Here is a 23,801-nt window from a genome sequence, read left to right on the forward strand (position 1 = left end):
TAAATGTTATCACGCTCACGGCTAAATGAATAAATGTGCTGTTTCTTTTAAACTTTAAGGTCTAAAAAAGTTTGCTCACAATTAAATCAGTCTAGAAACTTGGAACTAAAAAAATAAATGTAGATTATCATTTTAGTTGTGGAAATAATGCTTTATTCTATACCTTTGTTTTTTTTTTTCAAATTTGAACTGTTTTAGTAATAAAAAGGTCAGTTTCATTCTACTGTAATTTAGTCATAAAAGAACTTCATCCAGCATTGTGGATTGTCTTTTTTTCAGTGTGATAGTTACATTGCCTTGGCACACATGTTCTGTTTCTTTCCTTTTTGTTCAAACCAGCACCGAAGAGAGCTCCCCTCACCCCCTCAATACATCAAAATGTAAAAAAATCTAAACTAACAATATCAAAGTACTGTACATGTACAGCTAATGCACTGAAAAAAATAACACTTATTGTATATGTTCTTGTGTATGGGAGGCAAAGGGGGGGAGGGGAAGTCATGTACAAAGAGCCATTTTATTACTAGGAAAAAAGGCTTAACACAAAAAATACACATGCAGGGGGTGGAGACGCTACCCTAAGCAGCTTTTTCCTTATTCACAACATGGCGCTGCGCACCGAATTACAGCTGTGAAGCATTAAAACCAGTTTTTTTTATCACACACATACATTCATATGTATATACATAAAAATAAAACATGGGACATTTGATGTTTAGACGTATAAGAACAGCAACAACGCATATTTATATATTTTTTAACAGGCTGCTTCTTTGAACCACAGTGTTAGAACAGGCTGAAGGTCTGAACTAAAATGACCATTTCACTTCCTGGAATAAAATCAGCTGCCAACACGGAGCGGACCAGGTAAATTAAAAAAAAAATAAAATAAAATAAAAAATAATCCAAAAAAAACCACAAACATCAAAAAGAAAGCTACATGGCCTTCACTTATAGGATGTCAGGCCTGAGCTGAAGTGCGCTTCTCTACAAACGTATTAAAAGCAAACTGATGGAACCACCTTATTCTATGGTGGATATGAGACAAATAAAGGAACTATTGCCCCATTAAAAAAGGGGAAGACAAATAAGGGAGCACTGATGAAAACGGAGGTGGTGACAGACTCAGGGCTCAGTTCTTTCCTCTCTTGGACTTCCGGGTGGACCCCTTGCCAGGAGCTGCTTTTTTGGCAGGGGGCTTACCGCTAGCATCAGCTCCAGAGCGCCTGGACTTTGCTCTCCCGGCTGGCTTCTTGGCCGCTGGCTCTTCAGGCTCCGCTGGCTCTTCAGGCTCCACTGGCTCTTCAGGCGTGGAGTCTTCCTGCTTTGAACGCTTGGCAGCGCTTCTTTTAGCAAGTTGCTTGGCTGGTGATGCTGGCTTGGAGCTCTTTGCAGAGCCCCGCTTCTTCGGGGCCACGGGCTCCTTTTTCAATTCAGGCTTCTTCTCCTTGGGCTCCTCTTCCTCCGGTGATTCTTCCGGGGTGGCAGGTCGCTTGGATCCCGGTCTGTTCAATCGTTTAACAGTGGGCGTCTTTGGCCTCTTGGCAGCTGCTCGCCTCTTGACGGGGGTGGTGGCTTTAGAAGCAGATGCCTTGGCTTTAGTCACCTTCTTGACCGCCACTTTCTTGGCGGGAGAAGTTTTGGCCAGGTGGCGTCCTTTGTCTGTGCTGGCCTTCTTGGCAGCAGGAAGCTGGCGGACCCTGGGAGGGGGTCTCTTCATGGACCTGCAGTCAAATCAAAACAAGTCACAGACTTGAACATCGAAATGACTAAAAGTCATTCTCAACTCATGTTTTATAAATAGGTTGTACCGTAATTTTCGGACTATAAGTCGCATTTTTTTTCATAGTTTGGGTGGGGGGGAGACTTATTCTCAGGAGAGATACCGTTTTTTTCCGTGTATAATGCACCCCCATGTATAATACGCACCCTAAAAAATGGCATGTTGATGCTGGAAAAAAGCCTGTACCCATGTATTATACGCACCCACATTTTTATTTTATTTTATTTTTTTAAGTCCCAATGATCGTCACACACGCAGGGAGGCAATGGGTCCCATTTTTATAGTCTTTGGTATGGTCTTAACTAGGCTGGATGTAATTTATTTTGTTGGCGTTGATTTCTCCGACTACCCGTAAAGGCACCACCGCGATCACTGCACGATACGATTTTGAGTTTGCTAATGGGATGTCAAACGCTTTGTGTGGCGGGCTCCATCTAGTGTTGCAACTGAGAAGTGCAACAGAGTTGAGCTCAAGCTTCTTGTGCGGGCCATATTCAATTTTGTTTTCAGAATTTGCTGCGGGCCAATAAAAACTGGGCCGTAGTTTGGACACCCCTGGTTTAGCCTGTTGTTGCTCGTTCATGTCTGTTCTTGGTGTTGGATTTTGTCGAATAAATTTCCCCCCAAAATGCGTCTTATACTCCGGAGCGACTTATATATGTTTTTTTTCACTTTTTTGGGCATTTTATGGCTGGTGCGACTTATACTCCGAGCGACTTATAGTCCGAAAATTACGGTAATAGAAATTCGGTTTGGGGGTGCACAATAACTATTGGAACGATAAGAACAGTTGGAGCACGCACTTCTTTCGCACGGGAGCTTCGTCCTCAGAGTCTTCCATCTCATCTTCTTCAGACTCCTCCTCCTCCTGTTCAGATGCAGCTCTCCGCCTGGACCTGGAGGAGGGCTTGGTGGACACCTTGTTGAACTTGTCCGGATACAGGGTAGTTGGGCTGAACACAGGCAAATGTCTTTTTTTCTGAAGTAAAGCGGGGCAGTGGTAGTCTGCACTCATAGTTGAGGTCTAGATGATTATTTTATTTATTTCCATGGAAAGTGTGGATTGGCCTTTTTGTGCATTTAGTCAATGTAGACAGAACACTAGTGATAAATTCATATTGAGATTTTGAAAAAAAAAAGAAGGTATTTGAACAAGAAATATTACCTTGGGTAGAACGGAAAGCAGAGCCTGTAAGTCCCCGTGAAACCATGACCGGTGATCTGCTCCATCCAGCCGAGGACTTTACATTTTGTCAGGGTCCTCCTCAGATTGGCCACTTAACAGTATACACATTCACTTTGTCTTTTGTCATACAAAAACATGGCTGGCGATGTTACGGTTTTACAGGCATGTCCTCTAGAGGGGGCCAGACTCACCTAGCTGGTACTCCTTGGCATCCTTGTTGGCATCAACTAAATACTTGCGCAGTGTAGTGGTGCTGCATGTCTTGGGCTCGTTCATAGCCGTGATGGCCGCCAAGATGGCGTCCTCCAAGGTACCGCCTTTCAGGAGCACTTGGTTGCCGGTACGTTTCAGCTGTGATAAAACGGTTTGAATTAAAAATGCTTGCATTACTTGCAGTTATATGAAGGTTTACAATACTTAGATGTGTAGAAATGAGGGTGACTTTACCTGGAACGTTCCGGAGGCTCCCTTCCCTGTAATTTGCTCCAGTTGTCCTCGCTCCACTGCCTTCACTAGGGCCGACTTCAGGACTTCTGGTCTGGGGGGGGGGGATCATTGACGGTACATCAAGCCAAAGTTCCCAAACAGAAGATTCAGCATGTCATACAGAATGCAGTATGGTGGAATTTTACTTTCACACAGAAATCTGCAATTTGACATTGTGACAGCAGCATATACATTAGAATGGAAACAACAAATGCATACAATTGCTTTTGAGTACAGGGCAGGAGAAGAATGTATTCAATTTAAGACCCACATAGCAGAATGTCCTTCAAAAAAAAAAAAAAAAAACCCGCACAACACACACACACCTGTTCTCGATGTTAAAACTGGGGAAGTGCTGCTCCAAGTACTTCTTAATCAGCAGGTACGAAGCCTCCTTGGGCTCACACAGACGTGTAATGATGAGCGGCAGAGCGTCTCCAAGCGCCTCCTGCTTAGAGCCGGCCTTCTGTGATACACACCGCCCGCCATCATCACCATCAGCATTTGTGACATCAATTCTTCCAGGACCAGGCACTTACTTTGGACGCAGAGGTCATCTTCCCGATGGCGAAAGTGCCCGAGAGGCCTTTGCCCTTCAGCTAAGAGCACAGCGGAAGAAAAACGTGTTGTGATGAGCAGCGAAGGAGGTTTTAAACGGGCGTCTTGATTTGGCTATTTCACCTGTTTGATGGTGCCCTTCTCCAGATGCCTCTTCATCGCCTTCTTGATGTGAAACTTTTTTTTGTCTAGCTCCATGTCGGGGCACTTTTTGGCAATGTACTTTATGACCGACTGGTAGGAAACTCCAGACCCTTGTGACTGTACAAAAAGAAGGTTTAGACATGTATGCACCTTCGCACGCGCACACTCAGACACACACGCACACAGTCACACACACACAGTAACACACACACACACCGTGACGGCTTCGATGAGGAGATGATCCAGTCTGTTCTGCGTGCCGGCGTAATTGGAAACAGGAAGCTTCTTTCTGGCAGTGACGCTGGCCCAGACTGGGATGGTCCTTTTCACCTTCTTGACTTTGGCTTTCTTGTACTTGTAGCCATCCTTCAGCCTGGAAGAAGAGACAGCGAGGAGAATTGAGTGTCATAGCTCATCAAAGCCAAGGAGCGATATTTCACTGTGATGGTTCCCACCATTATCTCTATCGCATCCTCACCTTAGTAGGAGAACAAAGCAGTGTGTTGCGCACTGGCCAGCCACGCAGTCCTTGCATTTGTCACTCTGTCCGGATAAACTGAAAATTTGAGAACATCTGTCTTAATAAATGAGTCGGAGCTACTTTAGCGCACTCCCGTTTGCTCAGAAGAACAAGAAGCGATGTTACCACAGTCAGTAAAAGCTAAAATAATAGACCAGAAGATGTTTTCACAATAAAAAGAAAAGTGAGATTAACTACGAGTTAACAATACAAAAAATGCAATTAAATATTTTAATCGCTTGAAAGCCCTTTACCCTCGAGTCAACCAAACCTTTTGTTTCTAATCATCTGATCTGCAATCTAAAATCACCTCACAGTGGGAATGTAACATCGCACCAGGGAGGAGCGAGCAGCTTGCCATTACAGGGCGGAGCTATGGACCATGCGAGTAGATAAAAGAGCTATCAGAGTGAAATATCGCAGCAGGTCCCCCGTTGTGGTGACTGGTGCACTCGTGGAGAACTCACTCTTTTTTCTCTGTTCCGTCATCCAACTTGTCGCAGGCCCCATCGTCCGCTTTCTCGCCGTTCTCAGCCGCGTCGCATGCCTTTGCCTCGCTCTTGGCAGTGGTCTCTGTGGAGGACACGGGCGGATCACCTTCAACGGATGGAGACTCCTTGGGGGTGTCTTCGTTCCCTGATAATCATGAAAAAAACGGAAGGTTACTTTGGCTCTATGTTGCTTCATAATTAGTCATGTTTAAGCTCGGAGTTGATCCTCTTCACGGTCCTCACTAGGGGTGTAACGATTCATCGATACACATCGATTAATCGATATAATGCTCTACGATTTGTTGGCATCGATGCTAAACGTAAACATTGATCTATATCGCCCGTTTTTGACCTCGGACATTAGACGCGACTTTATTTTGAAATCCAGTTCATTGTTGCTTGCTTCCTCTTTCCGGGAGCAGTGCGCGGCGTGTTGTGAGCAGAGCAGGCACGTGAAAGGGGAGCCGACAACTACGCGGCTCCTGGGCTGGTGCTATGGCTAGTGTCCAAGAAGACGAGGAAATTTGCTCCCCTTTGGGCTTCAAGTAATTCGTTTGGGAGCACTTTGTAATTTCCTAAATAAAGAGTTTGCAGTACCTTGTTGATTTTATTCATTTATTTTTGATCGTGAATGAATCACAGCAGGCTTTAAGATATCGGCAAATATCGTATCGTGGTTCTTTGTATCGATATGATATCGTATCGTTACAAAACCCGTGATTTACACCTCTAGTCCTCACCTATCTCTACTGCAGCCGAAGGGAGTTTCTCCTGCGTTGGAGTTGCTGCTGCTCGGCGAATCGGCATCACAGGAGGGTGATCTGCAAATGTTTTAGGATAAAAAATAGACAATGCCAATGCTGCTTCACATACATACAGGACGCTACATAGAGCTGGTTAGGCAATCCAACATCTTGTGCATGACTACCAAACTTTTATTTTGACCAACCCTCGATTCTAAAAAGATTAGTTTGTGACAGCCCTAGTGTGAACTGCTCAACAAATGTGAAAAGAGGTACAATACTCGACCCCTATTCTTTCAAAGTTGTCTGTTATGCAGGGCTGTCACTATCAGGTACTTTTATGATCAATAATTCTATTATTCCAATCGAGTATCAGACAATTTTATTTAGCATAGTGTATTACAGTCACGTTTCCCCAATTGCGGTTTACCACCAACAAATGTGTGATTTAAAAGAAAAAAAAAACTAAACTAGGCAATCACATGTATGTCACTTGTATGTCTATCGTGTACTATGTCTCGTCACCGTGGGATAGAGGAAACGGAATTTCGGTTTCTTTGTGAGTCTTGACATATGAAGGGATTGACAATAAAGCAGACTTTGAAAGTGCGGCACCGTGACTACTGGTGAACACGTCTGCCTCACAGTACAGAGGTCCAGGGTTCGATTCTGGGTTCTTGCTTTTACTAGGTACATGTTTTTTTCAATATGCAATTTAGGGAAACTCGGCAACGTACTAATAAATATCTACCCTGACTTCTAGAACGATATGCATACGGTGGCAGCAAAGTTTAAATGGTTTCTATCAATCGAAAACCAACTAAACCGAAAACCAACAAAACCGAAAAAATAAAATAATGAAATGAACAACACCAAATTCACACCATTGGATGTGGAGAAAAAATGAATTAGGGGGGCCGGAGGTGTAGTTCAGGGCCCATCACTATGAAAGGATTCAAACAGGCGAATTTTACTTCAATTCGCGGAGGCCCCTCGCCGTTTAAGAGACTAAAACTGTCAAATACACGAACTCCCCCGGAGGTCGACAAAGCATTTCGAACCGGTTGCTCTCTTAGAACTCCTGACCAATGTCGGCAGAAGAAAAATCGCCAATTTCGCCATTTTGTCCTCTGGTAAATGTTACACGCACACACAGTACCGACACACATATAGAGCGGTGGTGGTGATGGCGTCGCGGGAGCATTGCAAGAACTCGCCCAGGCCTGCAACAATTCCCACGTACGGCATTCCGAGCTCCTCTGAAACTGCAACGCAAACTTACCTTTGACTTTAGGGGGGGAAAACTGGAGATATTCGCGAGTTAAAAATGAGTGTCCGAGCCTTTATTTCGATTCCTCTGTTTACGGGCCCCGCCCCACTAGAGTGCTGTGTGACGTCAAGGCGTCTCGACTGTCATGGCGGACCGCCGGCAAGTCGACTTTCCCACCATTTCCTTCACCTCGTTCTTTGTTTTATTAGAACTACCTAATCGAATTTATCCACAAATTTCAAGTTAACGTCAGGGTCAATTGAAATTTATGGGAACAAAATAGGCTTTAATTCAATATTATGGTTTAGATTTATCCCCGTGTGTATTAAAACAAGACTCTTTTTAAGACACCCCGTAATTAAATGAAACTCGTATTTACCGTGGCAAATCAATGATGAGGCTTGCCGGGCTACAGGACTACAAACATGACCGTGAATCGAGAGGAATTGCGCCCATGGTTCATGGGAGTTGTGGTCCAAAAGCGTAAAGTTGTTTAGGGGACCGCAAAAGTATACGATTATGTCGTTCATGTTTGTAATTGTGGTACTTTGCAGTTGCACTTGTTTTATTCTGTATTTTGTATTGATTTTATACAGTTCTTTTAATCCTCTAAGTAACATGGAAAATGAAATGCACCATTCTTTGCATCAGGGGTTGAATGTTTTGGGAATTCATTTGATTTTAAAAAATGGACGGACTTGCCAGATAACTCATAGATAAAAAAATAAGCTAGAATGAACATGTTGAATAAATTATTCTTATAATGTAATTTGGTCTAAAATTGACTAATATTAAGATTTTAACTTTAGTAAATCTTCTTTACAATAAAGCAATCGCCCAAATATCAAATTTAAATTACATTATATTTTCTAAAAGAAAAAAACAACAACAAATATAAATATATTATATGAACATTAGAAAAAGTTAAGAGGAAAACAATCAAATTATCAAACAACTGTGATAATGTGACTTCTTGGCAAGCAAAAGAACTAGAATTGAAGAAAAGGGACAGTAAAGATGTGACTTTGGAACACCATAAACAAACGGGTTAATCATCCCAGCCAATGAATTGAAGGTGCTTCTTCAAACCTGCATTGACACACTTTTGCGCAAGCACTTAAAAGAATAAAATCAAGACAATTGAAAATACTGCAGAATAACACATTTCCATGCTCACAAAGCAGGTAAATGCATCAAGCCGACATTAAAAGTCAATTATCACATCATGATCAAATTTGTGATAACATTAACCCTCCTGGTGTTTCTTTCATACACCAAACTGCTGCAAGTATGCAGCTCTTCACTGAGGACACTCACAAAGCGGTATGTTTTAAGGGAAGTCATAGGCGATTAAGTCGTCGGAAAAATATTCCTTAAGAGCATAATCATAGCAGTTCAATAGATGACATGGATATTTGAGTTTTGAGGGTGTCAGCATCAAATAGGAGGAGGAGGATGTTTGAGAAAACAGACAAATACAGAGTCATCTGCAAGTTTCGAAACACTTTTTTTCTCTCCATCTTTAATGTATTTACAAGCTTTCATTGAGCTGGGTGGGGCTGAAGTATTACAAGCATTTTTGTCATGAGCGCTTCGCTTCCCCTTAGTTCCTCCATTGTATTTCCTGGCATTCTATGGTTCCGTATCCACTTTGTTCATCTGCGGTTGTCCGTTTTCCGTCGCGCCGACGTGAACAGTACAAGCAGAGGCCTAACCGCAAGCTTGGCTTCTTTTCAACCCCCAAATGATTTTGTGCTACCCTGTTTCCTTCCAAACAGTGTAGAATCCAGGGAGGCTGTTCTATTCCTTTGTCAAAATTAATATTTTGTTATCATTCTTATTTAATATTATTATTTCTGCTGCTTCAGGTTCTTGCTTCCATATTTGCAGCCCTTAAAAAAAGAATAAATTAAAGAGTCCAGAATCTATGCTGCTGCTTCTTTTTTTAAGTCTCTTATTAAAAAGTAACAAAAAAAGTAAGTTAAAATTTAAAACAAAAATATTTTCTATGTATAATACATGTATTTCGTGCTTCCGTCATTGGAATTCAAACTGAAAAAGGCGGCATGTTTCCAAACCGTACCGCAGAAAACGGAATTCCAGCGAACATGAATGGGTCACGTTCAACATTTTGTCGAGCGGGGCCATGCACGTCTCCTCAATTGTCCTCCGACTCTTCCTCGGCCTCCTGCAGCCACGTGAAGAAGGCCGTCACCGACTTGAGGGCCACGCCTTTGCCCTCCTGCTCTGCGGGGTCTTTGCTGGTCTCCCACTTGTTGAACGCCTCCTCCGAGATGACGTCCTCATCGTAGAGGCAATCGAAGAACATCCGCAGTAGGTCTGGCAGATAAGTCACAATGAGCTTGTGCTTCTTTAAACTGTGACATACTGCTACAAAGCTTCAGTACTTGAATGGTGATTGGTTAATAAGGATCCAATCATTAACCGGCAGTGCTTACATCCTCCAAATGCAACATATTTACTGGTTTAGAGAACCTGCTCGGCGGACACTTGCAGCATCTCAAGTAATGAAGGAGTACTTACTGGGAGGCTGATCGAGGGAGACTATCAGCGTCTGAAGTGCATAAAGTGCTTGCAGCTGTCGCTCAGTGTCTGAGTTAAGGTACTTGAGTAATACGGGCAACCTCCTCTGGATGATGGCTTTGTCTACTTGACAGTTGGTGCCAATGTCTGCCGACGAAGCAAGGAGGAAGGAGAAAGGAAGCAGTTGAGTGAGTGAGTCCCCCCCTCCTCATCTATGACTGGCAAAGACAAAATGGACGTGGCTTACCTTTCACTGCTGCCTTGCACACGGCCGTCATCAGTGCCCTCAGGAAAGGTGACGAGCTCATCTGCGTTTCGTCCAGGTTTGCCTAAGTGGCAGATACGTAAAGCAAGAATACTTAAAACACAAAAGAACTAACGTTTTTTTTCCATGTATAATGCGCCCCCATGTATAATACGCACCCTAAAAATGGCATGTTGATGCTGGAAAAAAGCCTGTACCCATGTATAATACGCACCCAAATTTTGACTCCTACTTAAGTCCGTAAACGTAAAATTATTTCAGAAAAAAGATCATCTTTGGGAACAACCGGATGTTATTCTGTCGGTCAGTATCACTGCGCATGCGCTAGCAAACTCGATAGCGAATAAATGTTTCGGATTTGTGTAGGGTACATTGTGACAGCAAACGAGCAGGTGATCGAGCAAGCGTCTGATACGAGAGCATTGTGTTCGTATGGAGCGTGTTTGAAGTGAACAGCAGAGAAGAAAGCGCATCTGTAATGGCGGCCTCCGTATGATATCCGGATTTAAAACAGCAGAGAAGAGAGGAACAAGGCAAAGTGTTGTGAAATACAATATTACCTGTAATACGCATTTAGGTAGAGAACTGAACTCTCGCTCTTTATATAGCTGTCGTGTCAAAAAAAATAAATAAAAAATATTTGTACCTATGTATAATGCGCACCCCAGATTTTAGGACAATAAATTACCGTATTTTTCGCACTATTAGGCGCACTTAAAAACTTACATTTTACTAAAAAAAAACACGGTGCGCCTTATAATGCAGAGCGCCTTATATATGGATCAATTGATGGATGGATTTGTTGATCCATACTGGTTGGACACAGTGCTCTGCCAAAATGTTTCAGTACGTTTTCGTACAACTAGTAAATTACAAGGTCGCATCGCTTCCCAACATTACGGCAACTGTGGTCAGGGGGCGTCACTGAATAGCTGTTGTACCCGCAAGGCTATTTCATTTCAAAATAGGTTGCTCCGTTAATGTTTCGAGTAAATTTACGGATTGATATGGAAGGAAAACATAGGTAAGCAGTACCAATGTGTTAGATCAAACTTTAGTCAGTTCCGATCATTTTATAGGAGATCGTTTGAGAAACGTGATTGTTTTCACTTTGCTGAGGCTCATGGGGGTCTGCGAGCTGAGGCTCATGGGAGTTTGCGGGTGGCTAATGCTATAATAATAGCTGCTATACGCACAAGGCTATTTCATGTCAAAATAGGCTGCTCTGTTATTGTTTGAGAAACGTGATTGTTTACAGAGGGCTCATTGGTTATTGGCTAGTGGATGCATACCGCAACCCTAGTCAACCTCAGTTTGTTGCAGTATAGCTTCTATTTTATGCGCCTTTTAATCCGGTGCGCCCTATATATGAAATAATTTCTAAAATAAAAACTTCAATGAGGGTGCGCTTTATAATCCAGTGCGCCTTTTGGTGCGAAAAATACGGTAGTTAAATTTTGCGCATTATACATGGAAAAAAAACGGTACTTCATTAATGTAAATAAGACATTCACAAACATTGTGCCACAGCGCATTAGTGTGCTGTGAGAGATGAATAGGTGTGTTGTGGGAAACAACCGAAATGGTACATATATTCTTTTATTGACTACAAATAATGTATCTGTTGAAGTGGCGAGGGATCACTGTACATAAACTCAACAGTAACAAGTTTCATGTATTTGCGAGTTGCTTCCTTTGAGAACGCAGTGAGCGCCCCTCAGTACCTCCACCCAGTCAAAAATCTGCTCGTCGCTGGCCTTGTCCTCCAGCAGGAGCCTATCCAGCTGCTGGCTCAGCTCCTCAGGGGACAAGGTCTTTTTGGAGAGCGCTGCTTTGGGTTGTGCGGCGTCCAACTGGGTGAACTCCATCCTCTGCGTGCGAAAGGTAAAAAATAAATCAAAGATAATTCTGTGGACCGCGGATTGTTGGTGGCCGTAGAAGCGGCTCGGGGTACCTGTTGTGAGATAAAGGCCTGGACATCCTCTCCCTCTGGCAGGAAATCAGTCCATCTGAGGTCAGATTCCCTCCACAGAGAACCCACAGCTGTATGGCTCTGAGGAGATAACCGGTGTGCATAAATCCATCAATTAGTTAACAAAAAGGAAAAATGGAAATACAGGTGAACAATAATGCAAGGTGATTAATTTTCATTGTAACAGACACCCCTGACATCTGCGGCGCCTGTCTTCGTCCACATGCGCAATCAAGCATGTTTAGACAGCAGATCAACGTGTCGCTTACCATATGTTTGCATAGTATGTGCAGTATTTCAGATATGAGGATTCCTGCTCTTCCCACAGCTAACAAGGGTTTGCTCAATTCACTGTGAACACAAACGGCATTATCAAACTAATGAGTCTACACATCCAAGCCGCGAGGGAAGCAGTGGGCACACTGGGTACCTGAAGAGCTCTCTCATAGAGAAGCCTCCGTCCTTCAGCACGGGGCTTAGCAGCTGGGCCAGGTACAGCCAGATATGAGGAATGTCGATAGCCATATCGTCCGCCTGCTCCAGTATTTCAGCAAACCTGTGTAGGCATGTGTGTTCATTCACGCTGGCTGGTCGGTACCAAATTTGATTCAAAGGCTGTGCCTGTGCAGTGTGCATGGGATACCCTTTGTAAAACTGGTCTTTTGGCAGAACTCCCTGCTGAAACAGCTGCAAGAAGAGCAGGCCCATGTGGTCCCGTGTGATTTGACTGCGCTCCAGCGTCGACTCCACTCCGACACGCACGAAGATGTGCAGCTGGGAGGCCGAAACCAGCTCGTCCACACACTGAACGGCCTCCTGCGGATACCACAATGGCCAACTCAATGGACTACTTAAAGAAGATGATGGATTAAAAGTCCAGTGAGTGTCAGTACCTTGTAATCATTAATGTGGAGGAACTCGTCAATGATGGACTTGGACTTAAACTCCATGTCTTCCTCAGACAGGACAAGCCTTTCTGGCTCCGGTTTGACTGTCAAGGTATCGTAAAACAACTATGAGTCTGAGGTTTTTTTTTTTTTTTTTTTAAACTTTGTAATCTGATTGACCTTGCTTACCAGGCTCCCTGGTCTTGCTATGCTCTGGTTCTGGCTCTGGTTTGTCCTCAGTGAGACTTTTTCTGCGGGGCTCTGCTGCCTTGTTCTCCCGCTCCCTCCGCGTCTCCTCTGGGGGATGGCTGTCTTGCAGATTCTTAGAACTGTCACCCCGGTTGAAAGACGTGAGCCTCGGCGACGCCGACAACGGTGGCACCGTTTGGACCTGTGACTTCTCACTGCGCTCCCGTGCCACACTGCTACGATTGCTGGACATGAACAGAAAATATTTTTGTGGGACAAGCACTATCAACCATAGCTGAAACTAATGATCACTTTAACTCACCTTCCGAGAGTCCGCCTCGAATCAAAGTCTGGGTTCTGTGGAGCAACCGACGAAGCCTGTTGAGACAGTGTGGACTGCAGCACAGAGTAGTGGTTGAGGCTGCTGCCACTCCTCAACAGTTCTAAAAGTGGAGAGGAGAAAAGAATGACCAGATCAATGGGAGCTTTCACAAATTCTAAGCAACATCAGACATTAGACCTCTTTCATCATTACATGATAAAAGAGAGAGAAAGTGAGAGATGAAGATATTGAAAATCAATTTGTAAAGATCAGACCTGAGTCGCTGGCCTTGGCTCCACCGCTGCTTCCCTTCACCCATGTGACTTGAGCCCGCGGGCCAAGCTGGATCTTCTCATCCATCTGAGGCTGTAGAGAAAGTTAGAAAAAGTGTGATGACACCAACTTGAGGGAGACTTCAATTTGACAGGTCAATGATTTATCAGGGTCAAGTTCTAAAAATTTGGAAAGAATCTATTTAATCCATATGATAGTTTTTTGGGACTGTCCATTTCATAGTGATTCCCAACCAGTGTGCAGTGTGTTGTGAGAAATACTGCAAGAAAATAGACAGATTCACTTTGTCCAAAATGTATTTTTTACAAATATAACAATATCTAATCTGTGGACTTAAAATCATAACGCGCCGCTCTAAGCATGCATACCGCCAACTTGGTTCAACACATGAGGGGATTTTTTTTAAAAAAAAGCTCTGATGAGGGGGTTAAAAAAGTTCTGCAAACAGACCTGACATAGCAGCGGTAGCTTACCTTTGATATCTTTGGGATTTTATTCGGGTCGATCGTCCTGCTGTTCTTGGTCATGGGCACGGTATTCCAGGTCTCTTCTCTGGGCATGCGGGGCTCTCTCTGCTCTCGCATATCTATAAAACAAAATGTGACCCACCCACCATTGTAGCGCAGAGGGTTAGAGCATAAGGTAACTTCGTTAGATAATTGAAGCTAAACATTAAAGGACTGAGAGCTGATACAGAGAACAATGCATCTGAATTCTCACATTTTATTTCTGTCACATTCATTGCTACGGGGCAACGAGGTAACGTTCAGTGATTTCTGTAATAAAAGGCAGACAATCTGTGTAACAGCTGGCAGCTCAGCAGAGGCTTCCCGGTGGGTGCTGCATAAAACTTCGTATCTGCGCGGTCATGCGGACACAAAGTTGGAACGTTTGTAGACGTGCAGATGTGACTGGGAGTCCTATGAAAATGATCACGCAGGTGGCCTCACCTCCTCGTCTCTTGTTCTCTTTGGAGAGCAGCTGTTGGTGCACTTTTCTCTGCTCTTCCTGCTCTTCAATTTTGGCCTCCTTGTGGATCTGTTCAATGGTTTTGGGCCCCTGGTCGGCTCTTCTGGACACCCAGTTGTGCTACAAGAACAAGGGTGAACACGCAGCAGTGTCACATTGTGTATGGCACTTTAGAAAAGGACAAAAATCACATGGAGGCCTTTGACAAAACTCACCAATCTCAGGTCAATGACGTCCTGCAACATAAAGCGTATCCGAGACGACGTCTTCTTCTCCTTCACTATTTTTTCCATCTGAGTGAAATACTGATCCATACGAGGCTAGGGAGAGGATGAAATTGAAGTGGGTTATTCAAACTTGCGAGGTGTGCGTCTGTGGCTCCGCCGATCATTTTTTTTCACTCGCGTTTACAAATGTTTGTCGTCAAAATTGCACCATGGGGCTCACCTTGGCTATTTCAAAGTCAAGGTCTTTTCCGATTGTGGTGAGAAGCCTGCAGAGGCACTCAAGAGACTCTTCGTCATGGTTTTTCAGCAGCTTCAGAACACAATCGTGCATTATGGCCTCTGTAAGCATTTTGAGCTTGAAAAGCTCCCCGATGAACTTGATATTGCCGATGGATCGCCGCCGCGCCTTATCCTTGGCCTCCTCTAACTCCTCCTGAAGCCGCTCACGCTCTGTGGACTGCATGGACATGATAAAGAAAGAAAAACACTGGTAGGTGGATTCAACATTGGGATGGGCTTTTGGCATGTCTGTGACTTTCAACAATTCAAAGGATGGATTAATAGTTCCTTGAATAATTTTCCATGACTGCTAATTTCTTATGACACTCCGAAAAATCACCACCTTAAAAAATTCTGGCACATACCGAATCAGCAGAGTCCAGCTCTTTCTGCTTCTTCTCAAACACCACGTCATCCACTTTGTCCTTCTCAAACTCCTTCTGGCAGCGGTGGAGCAGCAATTTACGAAAGTTGACTGTGTTGTTGGGCTTGTCCGCAATTTCCACTTTGAGCTGTATACACACGCACGCATGCAACGTCTGTTAAGCAAGCATTATTTTCTGACCAGAATACAGACAGTTGCAATTTTGTTTTTCCAAAGGTGGATGTTCGCTACTTTTTATATCTATAACATTTATCACGTTATTATAAGTTAATCATAGCAGCCGTAGCTTTACCTCAGCAAGGCACCTGCACATGTTCCCGTAGGCGACAGAAAAGCTGGGCTCATCAATAGCTTTCTCAAAAACGAGGTCGATCACCCCCTTCAGTCGCTCTTCTGTGTCAATGGTCAAGTCTGTCACCTGCTTAATCAGCTGGCTGAACTTCTGCGGCGTGAGCTTGTTCAGAATGCTGCGCACTTTCCTGAACAGCTCCTGGAGGAAACAAGACCCCACAAAAAATAAATGCAGCAATTCCATCTGTGGAAGGGAGGTAAAATCCAATTTCCTACCTGTGTCCTCAAGGTCTCCGGGTCCTCGACCACACACTCCCGCTTGGAGCCCGGCTTCCAGGCGTTCTTTGCCCTCTGCAGTTTAACTTCATCATTCACCGGCACGCTCATGATGACCTTCCTTGGAGGAGGCCGCCGCGTGCCCATGTTCATTAGCTGTGCAGGAAGATGGGAAGTGAAGGATTTAAACAGAGCTAGATATTTTCAAAATGTATTTTTATTTTTCCTAATAGGGACAAAGTCACACATCTACAGTAATTGAGGGAGGCATTTATTTGTGTTGACCACTTGGGCCCTGATCAAATGAAAGCAGTCACGGAGCTTCAGAAGAGTTTGTCAGGTATTTATGCGACTCACCATAGCACCTCTTGCACTGCTCATCTGTCTGCCAAAGTCTGCAAAGGCAGGTGTGAAATCGGGTCCCCTAGAAATCACCCTGGGATCCACCGCTCGAGAAGGCAACTTGTTTTGGTTCATCTGCAATGGTATGCATGTTACTGAAAAGTCTAAATTACTCAAGTGTGAATATAAGTATGAATGGTGGTTTGTCTACATGTGTCCAGCTTAGGGAATGCCCTGCTTCACTCGCCAAATTGAGTTGGCTCACCCGTGACCTTAAAATAAGCGCTATAGAAAATGGCTGAATCTTCAACAGCAGGGAGAGCAGTCATCCTCCGCCAATATTGGAGAAAAGGGTTTGTATCTAACAAAGGTTGGCCTAAAGGTGATTCGTTGCAACTGACAGCCTTGCATCATTTTAAGTTGTTTTGCTTGGTGTATTTTTTTTACAGTACAGCCCTGCTCAAATGACCGTCCAGTGAGAACCAGATGTGGAGGGAAAGAAAGGAACGTAGAAGCAAGAGGGACTATTGCGGGGGAAGAGGGAGAAAAAAAATGTATTCAACTCATTGACCTCTTTGTTTTACTCTTCTTCCTGTAAAACTAGGAGTTTTGACATCAGACAGTTTAGCGGCTCTTGACAGAGATGGGGGACGGCCTCTTAATGCTGCCAAGTGTGACATAATGGCAGTGTGATTTTAATCAAAACAGGATTTCAGCAGAACCCCACGCTCTACATTACACACTTAAATACAAAAATTAGGAGCCTCTTTGACGCGATCTACCTTTGCGGTTTACACAGCGGAGGTGGGATTTTGCTGCAACTATTCACGCTTCCACACATCACGCAATTGGATTATTAGGTTTTTTGCACAATAAAAAGATTAATAAAACTGAATAGAAGAGAATCTGCGGCTAGCAGAGAAAGCCGTTTGAGCGCTGCGTCAGTTTATGGCTCATATATTGCATGCCATTTTTTTTCACACTAGTAAGACAAGTCAGCACACTTGGTAGGTTGTCAAATAAAAGCTAAAACAGTTTGTAAAGCATTTTTTCAACATCCTACCAGTGCGTTGAATTTTCTTACTACAAAAGGCGTACTAATGAACCTTAAACTGGGTACCATGGAAAAAGGGTCCATGCTCAAAGGGCTTTTGATAAGCCTGGAAATAAAGCCTACCAGATGGTAGGTAAAAAGTAATCAACCCAACCTCCATCAACTTCTACCAAATGGGGTACTCACCTTGTCAAGCACCACGTCGCTGATTGGTGGGAGACCCTCTGGTTTCTGTACACAGGCAGGCATGAATTGGAAACGCAATAAGTAGCTCCTGTCGTACTGTCGCTTCTTGCTGGGATCGGACAGGTCTGGACCACCTAGAAAATAAAAAAATAAGACTGGTGGTCATTATAAATCCGAAAAAATAATAATTATTAATCAATTAATTAATTTAATTCTTGGCCGAAACCGAAAACCAAAAATGAGGAAACCAAGGCTGAAAACCGAAAACCGAAAGAAATGATTGTCAGTTATTAGAACCACAGCATTTATGGATTTATTTATAGTATATATTATATTAATATTATCTTTATAATATTAATATTATTATCTTATATTATATTATTTATATTTATTTATATATTTATATTTTATTTATATAGCATTTATTTTCAGCATTGCATGTTTTGCAAATCGCTATCTGTGGGTCTTTCTCTGAGATAGTAAAATCAGTCCACACCGCAGACATGCTGGCTCTTATCCCGTTTTCCCGCGTGCTGGCTGCGCTGTTTGCTCACGTCATCACAAGTTTCGGCCGTGTTGTTTCGGTGATTTAGGTCTTTCGGCCAAAAACCGAAAATGCACTTTTGAGTCATTTTCGGCCGAATATTTTCGGTGGTTTGTTATGGAGTATTTGGTGATTAACTGTGTCAAAGGCTTTACGGAAATCTACAAAGACTGCTCCTGTGATGTGGCCTTTATTAAGAGAAGTGCGTATATATTCTGTGAGTAGTAGCTGTGCAGATAGTGTAGAACGAGCTGATCGGAAGCCAAATTGTGAGTTGTTGAGAAGGTTGTTTGTTTCAAGATGTTCGAAAAGTGGTTTTGACAGGTTTTTTTCTAAAAGTTTTGATAAGGTGAGAGGATTGATATGGGACGGTAGTTGGATAGGGTTGTTTGGTCGTCTGATTTAAATATGGGGGTCATTTTTGCTTTTTTCCACGCAGTCGGAAATATGGAATGTCTTATGCAGAGATTGAATAAATGGAGGATTAGGGGTAGGAAGCTACTGGCATGGGTTTTGTAAAAGTCTGTGTTTAGTTCATATATGTCTTTGGCCTTTGAGTTATTGAGTGAGCTGAGAATACTGGATAACTCTGAGAGCGTAATCTCAGAAAAAGTTAGCTTGTCTGATGAGGGAGTTATAGGTGTGGGTGGAGACATTCTGTCAGTTCTTTAATAGAGGTGATGAAGTAATTATTAAATGCATTTGCAATCTGTTCCTGATCAGTAGTGAGTGTATTTTGTAAAGATATTTGTATGCTGTTGTTTGTATTTTCATGAGTTTGCCCAGTGATGGATTTTAGTGTCTGCCAGAGGATTTTGGGGTTCGTGGCGGCCTGAGTGATTTGCTTCTGGAAGTAAGTAGTTTTAGCCTTACTTATCTCTAAGGTGCATTTATTTCTAAGATGTGTGAGAGCTGTTTTATTTTCAATAGTTTTTATTGACTTATACAATTTCAGTGCAGTGGTTTTCTGTGCGATTAAATTGACAATATCTGAGTTTATCCATGGTAATTTATTCTGTTGTAGATTTAGCTTTCTGGTAGTAGTGTATTTTTTCCGTATGGCTTCTATACGATTCTGGAAATCTGCTAAGATTTGTTCTGGGTCGGTGAGTGCTAGTTGATTGCTCCAATCAATATTCTTTATTTTGGTTTCATTCTGTGGTAGCTTAGATCTTGGTATATTTGAAATAGTGCACTGTTGATGATTTTTCCGAGGTTTCGGGTTTTTCCTAACTGTGTATATGAGAGAATGGTCTGATACAGCTACGTGGATGACTTCTGATATGCTATATTTTGCGGGTTAATTGGTGAGGATGAGATCAAGAATAGAGCCGCGAGTGTGACATATTCTAGTTCAGGGGTCACCAACTCCGGTCCAAATGATCAGCTCATCAGCAAGCTCTATTAAGGCTGATAGCGATCCTGATTATTTGAATCAGGTGTGTTGTTGTAGGGCTGCACCTAAAACAGGCTGGATTGGCGCCCTTGAGGACCGGAGTTGGTGACCCCTGTTCTAGTTGGTTCTTTTATCAGTTGGTGGAGTCCTAATTTTTCTGCCATGCTTTTTAGAGGTTTGGATGATTTGTCTTTGTAGTCTAAGTTCAGGTCGCCAATTATGATATATTCATTTGTTTTTATATTTTTTATAATATTGGATAGATTTTTAATATCATCTGTGGGGTTTGTGTTTGGCAGCCTGTAACTGGCAATAACTGTGATTGCATGTTGGTTGTTGGTAAAGCTGATGACCAGTTGCATTGTTTCAGTCTCTGTTGTGATTGGGGTTACTGTGTGTGCATATGATTTATTTACTAGTAATAGAATACCACCACCAGGTTTATTTGGCCGGTCTCTTCTGTGTAGTTGATAATTGTCTATGGAGATGGTGTGATAGGAGAAAGCCACGATTCTGTAACGATGAGAAGATGTGGTTTGCCTTGTTCAATGAGTATTTTTATTTCATCAAGCTTTGATGTGATGCTTCTTGCATTGAGGTGGCATATTTTAAAACCTTTAATAATGCTTAATTGGGATATGGTTTGAATTTGTTTTATGTGAAACTTATTTTTCCGTTTTGTCATTTGTACGTTATTATGGGTGCTAGATTGGGTGCCGGCATCTGTTTGACCGGAATAAGATTGCGTGATGGGCTGGGAGCGAGCTCCAGAGGCATGTCGTTTTGGGCTAGGGTTTAGTGCAGCGGTGGGCAAACTACGGCCCGCGGGCCACATCCGGCCCACGGGACCGTTTAATCCGGCCCGCCAACCCTGAACAAATTGTATTATTAAACTTTTTTTTTTTTGGTCATTTTGCCTGCAATGACTGCGTTTTCCCAGTAAATGGCGAAGCGCTCGCCTGCGCATTTACTACCGGAAGCCGTGTCAGAAAGCTCGGTGCACACTCACAAGTGCGTGTACGTACTCAGTAGTACGGACTTGGCGCACTCTCGCTCTATTCGTATCAGTCCCGAATTTAGAGCGTGGGCTTTGACGACAACGTTCTTATAATTCGCGCGCTGAGCTTTCAGATGCAGTTTTGCGCTAAAGCCACCCACAAACCTTCCCCTGGAATCCTTCCATTAAAATGAGTGGCCCGAAAAAAAGAAGTGAGTGCCGAATGTTAAAAAAGAGTGGCCAATTTGGCTCGACGTACGCGACGTGACGTTCAGCCACATGAACGTCAACATCAACCCGTCACAGATCAAGGTAAACGGACCAACACCTCGGACCTCGCCTAAGAATTGCCACAACAAATTTTACTCCAGACTATGACGCACTAGCAAAAAAGGGACACCAACAACACTGTTCCCACTGAAAATGAACGGGAGGCTCTCAAGTTTATTGTAAAAAAATGCATTTTCAATATGATTTGTACACATAGCAGGGATTGAAACTAGCGACCATCCTCATTTTCAAACAATGCAGGATGCTCAAAGACATTGATGCACCACCTATTTGCGACTAATCTTAACCTGTAAAGTTCTTAAGGCTTACTTTAAGGAAGTGTTTCCCGTTTCCTCACCTCTGTTACCAGGTGTTTGCGAGCTAAAATTCTGCTCTGATTTTCAGATACCCCTCACCGTGTTGCTGTTTTGATTACTTTATTTGGATGTATGCTTTCACCGATTCTTCAAGATGATATATTTGGTCAGAATGTTTGCCGTTTGATGTGATCTCATAAGATAAACATCTTTCATTAATCTGACCTGCAGGCACTGAAGTGATGGAGATTGTTATTCATAATAACAGTGTCGTATTTTATGAGAATCACTGATAGCAGTTTTTTAGTGAATTATTATTTTTTTTAATGCTGTTAATAAATGCATTTGTTTTCAAAAAACTTGTTTGGAATATCCATGCTTTACTACCTACTAAAGGCCAAGATCTTTTATGCAATGACCTTTACAGGTCGCTTATATGACTTCACACGCCTACGTCCATCTGCTCCTGGTCCGGCCCTCCGGTCCAAATTTAGAACCCAGTTCGGCCCGCGAGTCAAAAAGTTTGCCCACCCCTGGTTTAGTGGAATATTTATGAGGTTATTATGATTGGTTAATTGTGCCTGAGATCGACAGCCGGGGGTGGACATGAATTTTTTGCAGTGGGAAGGTAGTGTGTGACAGTGGTGTGGTTTTTCCTTTGGCGAAGGGGGGGGGGGGGGGGAGTAAAGGGGCCAGGTGTGGGGGCCAGGTGTGAGGACTAGCGTGTGGGGGAGCGGGGGGATCTTGGTTAGTCCGAGGTCTGAGGGGAGGTGAACTGTTGTTGTGAGGGAGAGAATGGATGGGACTATCCTCGCATTATGTCCCAGAGGTGTTCCATCGGGTTTAGATCAGGTGATTGTGAGGGCCATTCAATTGTGTCAATTCCTTCATCCTGCAGATACTGTCTGCATACTCTTGCCATAACAGGCCGGGCATTGTTGTGGATCAGGAGGAACCCAGGACCTACTGCACCAGCGTAGGGTCTGACCATGGGTGCAAGGATTTCATCCCGATACCTAATGGCAGTCAGACTGCCGTTCTCTAGCCTGTAGAGGTCTGTTCGTCCCTCCATGGAAATGCCTCCCCAGACCATCACTGACCCACCACCAAACCGGTCATGCTGAATGATGTTGCAGGCAGCATAGCGCTCTCCTTGGCTTCTCCAGACCCTTTCACGTCTATCACAGGTGCTCAGGGTAAACCTGTTCTCATCTGTGAAAAGCACAGGGCGCCAGTGGCGGACATGCCAATTCTGGTGTTCTATGGCAAATGCCAATCGAGCTCCACGGTGCTGAGCAATGAACACAGGAAACACTACGGGACGTCGTGCCCTGAGGCCACCCTCATGAAGTCTGTTTCTGACTGTTTGGGCAGAGACATTCACACCAGTAGCCTGCTGGAGGTCATTCTGTAGGGCTCGGGCACTGCTCAACCTCTTTCTCCTACCACAAAGCAGCAGACATTGGGCCTGCTGATGGAATGAGGACCGTCTACGGCCCTGTCCAGCTCTCCTAGAGTAACTGCCTGTCTTCTGGAATCTCCATGCTCTGGAGATTGTACTGGGAGACACATCAAATCTTCTTGCAACAGCACGCATGGATGTGCCATCCTGGAGGAGTTGGACAATCTGCGCAACTTCAGGAGGGTTAAGCAATCGCCTCATGCTCCAAGTCGTGATAATGACTCTAGCTAAAGCCAACACTTGTGGAAAAACAGTTAAAGATCAAGAGGGAGGAACGTGAAATGGCCTGCACCTGCAAAATCAGTCTTGTTTTGGGGACCAACTCGTTGTTGCCCCTCTAGTGCACCTGTTGTTATTTCCATCAACACCAATGCAGTTGAAACTGATTAACAACCCCTCTGCTACGTACCTGACCAAAACCTTATCAGAAAAATCTAATTGAATTCATGCCATACCGTGATAAAAAACTGTTCCTTTAATTTTTTTGAGCAGTGTATATATATTTTTTCCAAATTCCCATATCCTTTGGTTAATTTCTAGAATTTTGCAACACTAGTCTTGAGTGGCGTTTCTCTTACCTTCTATGTCCTGCGAGGCCCCAATGGAGTTGTCTTTGTCCCTAGGCGACGCACCACTGTCATTGGTCTCATTTTCAGAGGTATGGCCCGCCCCGTTCCTTAAAGGCTCCGGCTCGGCATCTCCGTTCTCCTCTGGTACAGCCAGCCTTCTGTTGGCCTCGGGGCTGCTGGCAGGAGCTGGGACGTCAGCAGAGGCAAAGAGCAATGTCCCGGAGCCCCCAAGCAGTGTCGACTGCAGCGCCGGATCCGCAGCAGCAGGGTCACCGAGCTGAGGCTTGTCCTACAGCAAGAGTTTACATATGCAGGTTCCTCAGTTTACATCCATACTGGCATTATACATTCCCAGCAACTGGTCATTTATTTGTAGATATATATATCCAATATAATACTGGTTTGAAGCTTTGTCAACGACGTTAAACTCGAACAAGCCATGAAAAAAGTCTATGAAAAAGTAGGGGTGTGGTTGTCCATCAATGAAGGCAGGAAATGAAAGAAGCTGAATTTACAAACAGTGTGCTGAACAGGCAGCGAGGATGATGGATAACACCTTGCTTGACCCAAAAGTCGCGTCTAA

At 43.6% G+C, this 23,801-nt stretch overlaps 2 protein-coding genes across 12 annotated transcripts in view; both read right to left on the bottom strand.

Moving 5' to 3' along the window:
* Positions 1 to 498: 498 nt before the first annotated feature.
* hp1bp3 (heterochromatin protein 1, binding protein 3) lies at positions 499 to 7,351 on the bottom strand. Of its 2 annotated transcripts, XM_061291153.1 has the most exons (13): positions 7,194 to 7,351; positions 5,909 to 5,989; positions 5,145 to 5,313; positions 4,636 to 4,713; positions 4,374 to 4,530; positions 4,137 to 4,274; positions 3,995 to 4,054; positions 3,782 to 3,921; positions 3,417 to 3,507; positions 3,161 to 3,320; positions 2,949 to 3,060; positions 2,587 to 2,736; positions 499 to 1,724 (listed from the first exon to the last, which is right to left on the bottom strand). In XM_061291153.1, exons 2-13 carry the CDS (start codon positions 5,973 to 5,975, stop codon positions 1,133 to 1,135), a joined length of 1,914 nt encoding a protein of 637 aa, XP_061147137.1. In that variant the 5' UTR covers positions 5,976 to 5,989; positions 7,194 to 7,351; the 3' UTR covers positions 499 to 1,132. The 2 variants fall into 2 exon arrangements, with proteins under 2 accessions (XP_061147137.1, XP_061147138.1); XM_061291154.1 differs by lacking the exon at positions 4,636 to 4,713.
* Positions 7,352 to 8,671: 1,320 nt separating this feature from the next.
* The window catches only part of eif4g3a (eukaryotic translation initiation factor 4 gamma, 3a), a 35,071-nt gene continuing 19,941 nt past the window's right edge, over positions 8,672 to 23,801 (bottom strand). For 9 of the 10 annotated variants that reach the window (XM_061291150.1, XM_061291149.1, XM_061291147.1 and 6 more), the window contains 22 exons: positions 23,228 to 23,507; positions 17,664 to 17,797; positions 16,439 to 16,558; positions 16,082 to 16,237; positions 15,807 to 16,004; positions 15,495 to 15,641; positions 15,071 to 15,307; positions 14,839 to 14,943; positions 14,605 to 14,743; positions 14,128 to 14,240; positions 13,636 to 13,726; positions 13,361 to 13,481; positions 13,030 to 13,283; positions 12,856 to 12,953; positions 12,606 to 12,778; positions 12,393 to 12,518; positions 12,232 to 12,313; positions 11,945 to 12,043; positions 11,715 to 11,861; positions 9,973 to 10,054; positions 9,726 to 9,872; positions 8,672 to 9,521 (listed from right to left, as the gene is read on the bottom strand). In XM_061291150.1, the coding sequence (XP_061147134.1) occupies positions 9,340 to 9,521; positions 9,726 to 9,872; positions 9,973 to 10,054; positions 11,715 to 11,861; positions 11,945 to 12,043; positions 12,232 to 12,313; positions 12,393 to 12,518; positions 12,606 to 12,778; positions 12,856 to 12,953; positions 13,030 to 13,283; positions 13,361 to 13,481; positions 13,636 to 13,726; positions 14,128 to 14,240; positions 14,605 to 14,743; positions 14,839 to 14,943; positions 15,071 to 15,307; positions 15,495 to 15,641; positions 15,807 to 16,004; positions 16,082 to 16,237; positions 16,439 to 16,558; positions 17,664 to 17,797; positions 23,228 to 23,507 (3,231 nt within the window). In that variant the 3' untranslated portion in view covers positions 8,672 to 9,339. The remainder of the gene's footprint in view (positions 9,522 to 9,725; positions 9,873 to 9,972; positions 10,055 to 11,714; positions 11,862 to 11,944; positions 12,044 to 12,231; positions 12,314 to 12,392; positions 12,519 to 12,605; positions 12,779 to 12,855; positions 12,954 to 13,029; positions 13,284 to 13,360; positions 13,482 to 13,635; positions 13,727 to 14,127; positions 14,241 to 14,604; positions 14,744 to 14,838; positions 14,944 to 15,070; positions 15,308 to 15,494; positions 15,642 to 15,806; positions 16,005 to 16,081; positions 16,238 to 16,438; positions 16,559 to 17,663; positions 17,798 to 23,227; positions 23,508 to 23,801) is intronic. The other variant, XM_061291142.1, reaches the window with a different exon arrangement.

Source organism: Syngnathus typhle, linkage group LG11 (genome assembly GCF_033458585.1).
Source record: "Syngnathus typhle isolate RoL2023-S1 ecotype Sweden linkage group LG11, RoL_Styp_1.0, whole genome shotgun sequence".
Lineage (NCBI taxonomy): Eukaryota > Metazoa > Chordata > Actinopteri > Syngnathiformes > Syngnathidae > Syngnathus > Syngnathus typhle.